At 35.9% G+C, this 10,522-nt stretch overlaps 1 protein-coding gene across 1 annotated transcript in view; it reads left to right on the forward strand.

Moving 5' to 3' along the window:
- Positions 1–10,522, forward strand: part of RNF13 (ring finger protein 13) — a 121,237-nt gene that overhangs the window by 32,052 nt on the left and 78,663 nt on the right. Inside the window, exons 4-5 of the mRNA XM_006876371.1 lie at positions 6,422–6,509; positions 8,119–8,140. Of these exons, the coding sequence (XP_006876433.1) occupies positions 6,422–6,509; positions 8,119–8,140 (110 nt within the window). The remainder of the gene's footprint in view (positions 1–6,421; positions 6,510–8,118; positions 8,141–10,522) is intronic.

Genomic DNA, 10,522 nt, shown 5'->3' on the forward strand with positions numbered 1-10,522 from the left:
GTATTTTCAAGAAGTTAATCATTGGTATTTCTATATTCTATCATGTAATCTACAGCATCATATCTGTCACTAGGCCATATTTTCCAACTACTGATCCTCTTTTTTTCTAACCTTTGCATTCCAATCACTAGCAATTATCAATACGTCTTGATTGCTTATTTCATCAATTTCAGACTGAAGATGTTGGTAGAATTCTTCAGTATCAGTGGCTTTAGTGATTGGTGTGTGAATTTGAATTACAATGGTATTAATTTGTCTTTCTTGTAGGTGTATGAACATTTTCCTATCACAGACAGCATTATACATTAAGACAGATCTTGAAATGTTCTTTTTGATGATGAATGCTAGGTCATTGCTTTTGAATTTGTAATTCCCAGCATAGTAAACCATATAATTGTCAGATTCATAATGCCATTTCTTGTTGGTTTCAGAACACTAATTCTTAGGATATCGATCTGTATGCCTTCAATTTCATTTTTTACAACTTCCAATTTTTCTAGATTTTTACTTCGTTCCTTGTTCTGATTACTAATGTATATTTGCAGCTGTTTCTCCTCATTGTGAGTTGTGCTATATCCGCAAACGAAGGTCCTGAAAACTTTACTCCGTTTCTATCATCACAGTCAACTCACCTTTTAGAAGTCATTTCTTCCCCAGTCGTATGTTGAGCATCTTTCAACCTGAGGGATTCTCCAGCACTATAGCTGACGATAATCTGGTGTTATTCCTTATGTTTTCATTTTCTTGCACTGTATCTGACATATTTCCACTGTTATTCTAAGGTTTTTAGTGGCTAAACATTCAAATATAGTCCGTTCCTCTTTCTTCCTTGATTGTCTTAGTCAGGAAGCTCCGCTGAAATCTGTCCACCATGGGTGACCCTGCTGGTATTTAAAATACTGGTGGCATAATTTCCAGTATCCTGGTATGGTGCTGTGGGTTAATGTGCTGGAATGCAAGGCCGATTTGAACTGCATGGTGAGAAGTTCAAGCTTGCCAGCTGCTCCTTGGAAACCCTATACAGGGTCACTATGAGTTGGAACTGACTCTACGGTACTTAACAACAACAACAGCAGAAACAATGTTCTGGTATGCACTTCTTTTAGTCAAATCATATCTGATATCAGCAACAATAACCTTCATTCCCAATTCCCAATTTCAAAATCTACTACAATGAGAAAGTTATCAAGACATTGTGGTACTGCAAAAGAATACACATTTAGATCAATGAAAGAGAACTAAAGTTAAGGACATAATATTACATATATAGACAACAGGCTTTTGTTGTTGTTTAAAGCATATTCCTGGAATCAATCCCAAAAATGCAGTAGATTTGAGTAGAGTCTGAATATTCTAATTCTTTGTAAGCATGCCAGGTGACTTCATTGTACTCTTTCTATTTCAGTCTGGGGAATTACGTATCTAACAACATTTGGGGAACCATGAACCCTCAAGCCCAGTGACTCATTTCCTTAAGATGCTTAGTTGTGGCTAAGAAATTTCCATAACTTTGCCCCCTGTGTGTTCCACTATATATTTGGATAGTATTTGCATCCCATTTAAATTCATATGAGGGTGTGTTAGAAATTTCATGGAAAAATTTCATTAATTTTTAAATTCCATCTATTCATGAAATTCTTAAAGTCCTTTTGTAAGTAGATGTATTCTCTGTCAAACCTCTATATATGTGTTCATGAGTGTAGTCCCATTTACTCCCCACACATGTTCAGCTTGTACGTCTACCTATATAAATATCCACTCATAGATTTTCATTACGTTATTGTAGAATTGTATTGGTGGTGTTGTTAGGTGCCTTGGAATTGATTCCAACTCGTAGCGACCTTGTGCACAAATGAATGAAACACTGCCAGGTACTGCACCATCTTCGTAAATGTTACAGTTGCGCCCATTGCTGCTGCTACTGTGTCATTCCATCTCACTGAGGGTCTTCTCTTTTTCACCAACCCTCCAATTTGCTAAGTATGTTGTACTTCTCCAGGGACTGGTCCCTCTTGATAACATGTCCAAAGTATGAGAGACAGTCTCGCCGTCCTCCCTTTTAAGGAGCATTCTGGCAGTATTTATTCCAACACAGAATTGCTTGTTCTTCTGATAGCCCATGTTATTTTCAATATTCTCCAACACCATAATTCAAAGGCATTAATTCTTCTACAGTCTTCCTTACTAATTTTCACATGCATATGAGGTGATTGAAAATACCATGACTTGGATCAGGCACATCTTAGTCCTCAAACTGATATATTTGCTCTTTAACACTTTTAAAGATGTCTTGTGCAACAGATTTGACTCATTCAGTACATTGTTTGATTTTTGACTGCTGTTTCCATGAGCGCTTGATTGTGGATCCAAGCCTCATTTTTCTCCTACGGAGAGGCTGGTTGGCTCAAACTATGGACCTTGTGGTTCACAGTCCAGTAATTATAATACAGAGCCACTTTGCTCCTACTGTTCGGATAGTGTAAGTACTATTTGTCTAGTCTGAAATAAAATGAAATATTGTATCGTATCCGGGGTTCATCTTAGAACATGTGTTACTAAAGATTCTTTCATTAGTAGTTTTCTGACATTTTGACTATTTATAACAAAAAAGGTACATACCCTGTTTCTTTAAAACTATTGGTTAGGTGCCACCTGTTTGGATAGTGTTGGTTGGTTGGTTATGTGCCATGGAGTTTGTTCTGACTCATAGCAACCATGTTTAGGGTTTCCAAGGCTGTAAATCTTTCCAGGAGCAGAATGCCTCATCTATCTCCTATGCAACAGCTGGAAATTTTGAACTGCTGACCTTGAGGTTAGCAACCCAACTCGTAACTACTATGCTACCAGAGATAATGTAGTCGAATTTAATTTGTTGATTAGGGATCCTTTGCTGGTGCAAACAATTAGGCACTTAAGTACTAGTTAACAGGTTGTCAGTGTGAACCTACCTCTCATAAAACAGATCTTGTGATCTTCCAAAAGGTCACAGCCTTGAATGTCTTATTGAACAGTTCTACACTACACAGATGGGATTGCCAGGTATTGGCATCAACTTGATGGGAGCTAACAACAAAAAATAATTTGTTGATTAGATACAAGATTTTCATGCATTTATCGCAATGTGAGCTAATAGCATTAAAAAGATAGATTGGCGATGCAATTCAAAAGGCTTTTTAATGTAGTTTTCCATTTTGATGGCTGTTTTGGATTTAGGTTTGTTCACTGTGCATGCTTTTTTGTTCACGAATCTTTTTTTGATTTTTTTTGCTTCCATCTGACACCATGTGTTGGAAGTCGAATTTTAAAATGTGAAGCCTTGCACATGCTTACAAAATGACTTAGATCTTATTTCTGTTTCATGTGTTCTTAAAAATACCAGCTGCTGCTTGGTTGAAAATGTAATTTAACTTGACTGACACATAAATTTTATAGTTTGTAAATATGGATAATTTTTCTTTGTTTGTGTTCATAAGCTTGTTTGTCCATATGTTAATGTGTCTCTTGATTTAATTGCCTTTCCTTATTTTAAAAATCAATAAAAACAACAACAAAAACCTTGGGGAAAGCCTTTATACTTTAAAAATTTTTGAAAATATGTTTTCATTTTTTGGAGTTCACACTTGTACTAATAGAATTTCATCTAATTTTAGGATTTACTAAGTATTCTAGTTTAGAAATTTTATTATTTTGTTAGAAGGCTTTCGGTATTGTTATAACTTTATATTGTATTTGTAGAAGCAATTGCTTTTGGATATGTGAAAGGAACTGTTATTAGGTTCAGTTTTAAAAATTTAGTAGCTAGATTTAGTTATATATATGCAGGGTATATTAAATTCATTCATTTATATTGATGGGTCTTAATAATTTGGGGATCACAAAGCCTTTTGGAAAATTGGTGATTACTTACCTTCTCACCAGAAAAGTACACACACAGATTACTACAGATCTAAGAACCCAGTGAAGGTTTGTTTTGGAAATGGGATAATATATTTATGCATAACTAGAATATAAAGTAATGTATAAGATCTTTAAGAAAAATGTAAACAAATTAATATCAATATGCAAAGCAGGATCAATTAATGTCAGTGTTTGGAGATAACATGTGGAACAGGCATGGGAACAGTGTGGCTTCATGGAAAGTATTGGAATTTGAAGGTGCTATAGTGGCACTGTGGGTTAATGTGCCAGACTGCAAAGCTGTTTGACTGCAAGGTCAGTGGTTCAAGCTCACCAGCTGCTTCTTGGAAACCCTATACAGGGTCGCTATGGGTCGGAATTGACTAGATGGCACTTAACAACAACAACATAGGGTAAGCATTAGACTGATAACCACAAGGTCATCAATTCAAACCCACCAACCCCTTCTCAGAAACTCTATACAGGGTCTCCAGGAGTTGTAACTGACTTGATGACATTTAACAATAACGGCAACATGATAAGTATTAAGAGGACAAAACACAAAACCCATTCCAAGCAGAGGTGATAAGCATGAATAAATACAGGGAGGCTGGAGAGTACCTAGTTTGTTTGGATCTCCATGATAATTGGAATAATCTCCTTCAGGATGACTGTTACTGATTGGCTTTTGACTTCTGTATTGTGCCCAGCGCACAGTACTTATCATATAGACTCAATAACTGTATGTTGAATTTTTGAACTCCTTATTAAGGTTCCTAAGTCCACCATCCTCTGTATCCTAACACATTGCATATTTTCTCTCATATGTGTACTTCTGTAGAGAAACAAGTTAAATGTATTATTTCTATGACTTTGCATAATTTTTGGCTTTAAAAAGAAATTTAAAATGTAACTAAGGTGGAATAGCTTGACTGCAGACTTTTTAGATCACAAATGTGAAAACTTCTTTCACACATTCAGCTATCTTTTTATGATGCAAAGGTTGCTACTTTGGAGAGGTTTTGGAGGGAAAGATTAAATAATTTAAAGAGAAAGCAACTTCTGACTGGGAGTGATTTTAATCCATGTAAAGTGTTAGAAAGGAATTTAAAGAAGATTATTGATGGTCAAGATTATAAAAAGTATTTTCTATTTATTAGGTATAGTATTAAGCACTTAAAAATACAATTTTACATATGAGAATGAGAGTATTATTATTCCTCTTTCACAGAGAATAAAACTGAATCAGGCTGCTAACCTCACGTTTGGCAGTTCGAAACTACCAGCGGTTCCACGGGAGAAAGATGAGGTGTTCTGCTCCCTTAAATATTTACAGCCTCGGAAACCCTGTGCAGAGTCACTATGAGTCGGAACCAACTCCACGGTACTTAACAACAACAACAAAAAGGCAGAAAAGTAATTTGTTCAAATTCATACCAGTAATAAGTAGCAGAGGTGGGATTTGAACATCCACAGTCTCAGCCTGTTTGCAGCAAGTCACTTTACCTCTTTAGAGCTAGACAAGTTTATTGCTTTAAAAAAGTTTTTTTAAAACTGTTTTAGCTTTTGGGGTCCTGGTGTGGTACTGTAGGACAAGCACTGAATTGCTAAATGCTAGGTTGGCAATTCAAACCTACCATCCTCTTCTCAGAAACCCAATACAATGTCGCTCTGCACCAGAACTGACTTAATGGCACATAACAACAACAGTTACAATTTTAACTTTTATTCTAATTTTATTCTTAATTTTGCTTCTGATTTTACTTAATGCAAGAGCAAACCTGAGATCTATTCCTATATATGTACACAATGTAGTCCTAGATACATCATATGTTGTTGTTATGAAGTACTATTGAGTCGATTTTGGTTCATAATGACCTTGTATAGGGTTTTTGAAGTTGTAAATCTTTGAAGGAGCAGGAAGCCTTTATTTCTCCTGTGGAACTGCTGGCCTTGTAATTCAAAGTCCAGTGTTTATCCTATAGAGCCACTGTACTTCCCAGAAATATTGTAATTGTTGTTGTTGTTATTGTTAACTGATGCAAAATCAGATCTAACTCCCAGCAATGCCTTATAGGGTTTCCGAGGTATAGCTAGTGGGTTTGAACCTCCAATTTTGTGGTTAGCAGCTCAATGCTGGTCCTGTAGCACTTACACCAGGACTCCAATATATTGTATGTTGTTGTTGTTAAGTGCCATCAAGTCTATTCCGACTCATAGCAGCCTTGTGTAGGGTTTCAAGAAGCAACTTGGTGAGTTTGAACCACTGACCATGAATATATCTTATGTTGTTGTTGTTAAAAGCCATGGAGTTAGTTCCAACTTAGAGCAAACTTGAATAGGATTTCTAGTGAGTGACTGGTGAGCTTGAACCGCCAACATTGCAGTTCAAACTGACCTTGCAGTCCAGTGCATTAACTCACAGCACTACAATAGGATTGCTTAATTCATATTTGCTTAAGTGGACAGACTTTGTGACAAAGTACTTCACCCTTTTGTAACAAAGTTGTTTTCTGACATACAGGTTTTAAATGCACAGAGAGCAGGATACAAAGCAGCGATAGTTCACAATGTTGATTCTGATGACCTCATTAGCATGGGATCCAACGACAGTAAGTACAGGTATCACTTTTCTTCTCTCCTGTTTGATAGATCATTCAAAACTAAAAATTAGCAGGATTTCCCTTCTTTCATATTGTGTTTACATAGCAAAATTTCTTATGTATCAGAAAGATAATCAGAAAGATAGAGATACAATTTCTTTATTCGTTTGTAACAATTTTGTATACAACAAAGGTCAATAAAGGAATCAACTCACTGTTTTGTGAACATTTGGATGTATTTTGAACTTGAATGTTTTACTTTAGAAGACTTACTGATACTTCATTGAGAACCAAAGAAAAATCAAAGCTTTAGATAGAGGTAAACGTGCTGAGTTCATGATTTATTTAGCGATTCATAACACTACGTTTTAGGTTATGCAGATATTCCAGTAACAACTCTAGTCTTGTGAAATTTTAAAATCCCCAGACTTGTACTTTCTTTCTTATACCAGTTTATTATTAGCCACTTAATACACAGCGGTAAGCTAAAGAGTATTGCTGCAAAAGTCATAAACACTTTTTAAACAGAAATACCAAAATATGAAACTGTTGTTTCTCGACATATCCTCCAGATAAGTCTGTATCTCCATTTATCCTATCACTAGAAGGAAGTGGTCTTCTATCCTTCTAGTGATAGGCTAAATACTGAACTGCTAACTATAAGGTTGTCACTTACAACCCACTAGCTGCTCCTTGGAAACCCTAAACAGGGTTGCTATGAGTTGGAATTGATCAAAGGCACTTAACAACAACAACCCTTCCTTGTTACAGTATGTCAAAACAGCACTTTTGGCATCCATGTGGGACTCAAATCGTATTTCTTTGAATTATTCTATGAGTTTGGGGAACAAAAAAAGTCTGAAGTGGTTAGATTAGGCTATAAGTTTCCCAAAGAAATTCTTGTACAACAGCCCTTGCTACTTTTGAAGAATGAGCAGATACATAGTTGAGATGGAAAAAAGTCACTCAGTGTAATTTTCCTGACCATTGCAGTTTTCAGTTATTTTAAAACATCTTCATAGTAAGTCCCCGTTATTGCTCTAAGGACATTGAGAAATTTTACCAATATTATACCCTTGGAATCCCAGAAAACAGCCACTATAACCTTCTGAGTTGCCCTCTCTTTCTTGAATTTAATTGATCTAGCAGATTCCATCAGAAGCCATTATTTTGATTGGAACTTTTTTTTTGAAGGCACTCTAACAAGACTCTAAGACAAGTGTGTTACTGAGAACTTGGCTACAGCCATCCAGTGATCACAGAGATGGGTTTAAACACATTCTGTTTGGAATAAACCTATGCATACATGAACTGGAATCATACTAGCAATACTTTTTGACTCACCCTCCTAGATTGGTATGTCTATAACCTTTCATTTAAAAAAGAGCGTCTTCTTACCTTATTCTATACTAAATATTAACTTGTAGGAAAAATTACCTAATTTTAGTGAAATATAACTGGTTTTAGTCAAGTTGTAACTTTCAAACTATATACTATGACTTTAATTTCTATTATTCAGGGCATTGTGGGCTTTACCAAAACCTTTGTATGTGTTACTTACATGATTTGTTCTCAATGTTCATGATTAGAAGCTCCTTTTATTTTGTTTTTCATTTAGCATCGCTCATAACTGTATCTTGGTATGTTTGTTGTTGTTGTGTGCCATCGAGTCAGTTCTGACCCATAGTAACCCTGTATAGCATTTCCGAGGAATGTCTGGTGAGCTTGAACTTCCTACCTTGTGGTTCAAAAGTTCCATTAGTTTATATGTCTACTGAAGAATGTGGAGCAAAGGACAGAACGCTTTATTTATGACTTTACCAAACAGTCTTTTTTTAATACCCTAAAAAACAGTGTCTTCTAGTTATTTGAGTAAAAGTCTGCCTTTATATCTGTTGTAATCTTAAGCAGAAGTATAATAAAACGTAAAATTTATTGAGTCCTTCAGTTAATTTCTTAATATTTTAAATTATTATTATTTTAAGCTTCTAGTTGATTAAATCTTCACTGATTGTTTTTGTTAAGTGCCATTGAGTTGGTTCTGACCCATAGCGACTCTGTGTAGCGTTTCTGAGGAGTAGTTGGTGAGCTTGAACCACTGACCTTATGCTTCAAACCGACTTTGCTGTCTAGCACATTAACCCACAGTGCCTCGCCATAAGTACTGTCAAATCGGTTCTGACTCATAGCGACCATGGATGGGGTTTTTGTTACTAAGTGCTGTTAAGTCAGTTTTAACTCACAGCAACCTTGTAGGGTTTCCAAGGAGTGGCTGATGGATTTGAACCACTGACATTGCAGTTCAAACCAACCTTGCAGTCCAGTGCTTATCCTACAGTGCCACCCCAAGATTCCTTATTGATTGTATAAACTAAGTTGTTGTTGTTAAGTGCCGTGGAGTCGGTTCCGACTCATAGTGACCCTACACAGGGTTTCTGAGGCTGTGAATCTTTATGGGAGCAGAAAGCCTCATCTTTCTTCCATGGAACAGCTGGTAGTTTCGAACTGCCGACTTTGAGGTTAGCAGTCTGATTCGTAACCACTATGCTACTAGAGCTCCTTAGAAACTAAGTAGTACCTTAAAAAATCCTAGCATTTCAGGAACAGTATGCCTACCATCTCTGAAGAAGAGGAATTGATAGAAACAGTTTATTTATGAAATAAACAAGGACTATTACTGTAGATTTGGCGTAATTTCCTTTTCCTCCGTCTCTGAATTATTTCTTCTCTCTTTTTTTTTTTTTTTTTTCATGTCAGTAACTCTTAGGACCTATATACATTACTGGCAAAATGGAGAGCACACAAAATCTGGAAATAGTCCAGAATTTTAATTCAAGCTCACACTTGTATTAGGTGCATAACTTTGAGCAAATTACTTATTCTCAATATGTTTTGCCTTTAGCAATAACTCAAGATTTTCTCAAGGGCTAAATATGTTTTGAGTTGAACAAACCGATTGGTATTTGTAAACTAATATTTACTCTTTTGACATGTTTCCAATAAAAATTTTGTAAGTTAGAAGTGTTATTTCCCTTTAACACATATTTTGTCTTTGGAATGCCATAAAAATTTTCTGTGATATCAGGAGAATAGTCCTAAGGAAAATGTGCTAAAATTTAAAAGTAGCATATAACCACATAATCTTGCTGTTGCCATGGAAATGTTCCAATTTAGTTATTATATTTCAAAGGTTGTTCAGCATCTCAATCGTTGAATTTATTTTATGGATTAATTTCTGCAATCGTTTGCTCCATCTTGCATATGGGTCTATGTATTTAAACATTTTATATATTCCAAAGGCAAATGTTAAGATTTTATCATTTTCATCTTTACTGTTACTTGGTAGAGGAATGAAAAACATGAATTTTTCAAAAAGATCATGTATCTATTCATCTTTTCAAGGCTGAGTTCCTAGCTATAAGGGATATTACAAGTGTTCTAAGAAAGGAATTTCTTATATCTCAAAGCAAGGAATCTTTATCAGCCCTTCGTTCCCAACACTTCACATAAGGAATACATCAGTTTTTATTTCAGCCAGGATATGGGGTAGAGTGAACCAGTAATATTTGTTGTCTTGAGGAGGCAACAGAATGTGGTGGAAAAAACCACCAACTTCAGAACCAGACAATGTTGATAATGTGAACAACCTGTGCCCTTGGGAAAGTTACTTAATCTTTCTGAGCCCATTATTATATAAAAATGTGAATCATTTTAATGTTTATTGACCTTACCAGGTTGTAGAGATTGTATGTCAGAAAGTCTGTGAGAAAACCCACGCAGGGACAGAGTAGGAAGAGCCTAGATAGACGTGAGAACCCTCAAATTTGAGTCTGTTTTATAACCAGGGGAAGTTTCCTGTTTCCTTCCTTCAATATAAATATTTTTGACTGCCTACTTTGCATCATCATAACTTGTTGTTGTTGTCAGGTGCCATCGAGTCGGAACCGACCCATAGCGACCCCATGCACAGCAGAACGAAACAATGTCCAATCCTGGGCCAACCTCACTACCGCTGCCACACT

This window comes from Chrysochloris asiatica, unplaced genomic scaffold, assembly GCF_000296735.1.
Source record: "Chrysochloris asiatica unplaced genomic scaffold, ChrAsi1.0 scaffold00376, whole genome shotgun sequence".
Classification (NCBI taxonomy): Eukaryota; Metazoa; Chordata; class Mammalia; order Afrosoricida; family Chrysochloridae; genus Chrysochloris; species Chrysochloris asiatica.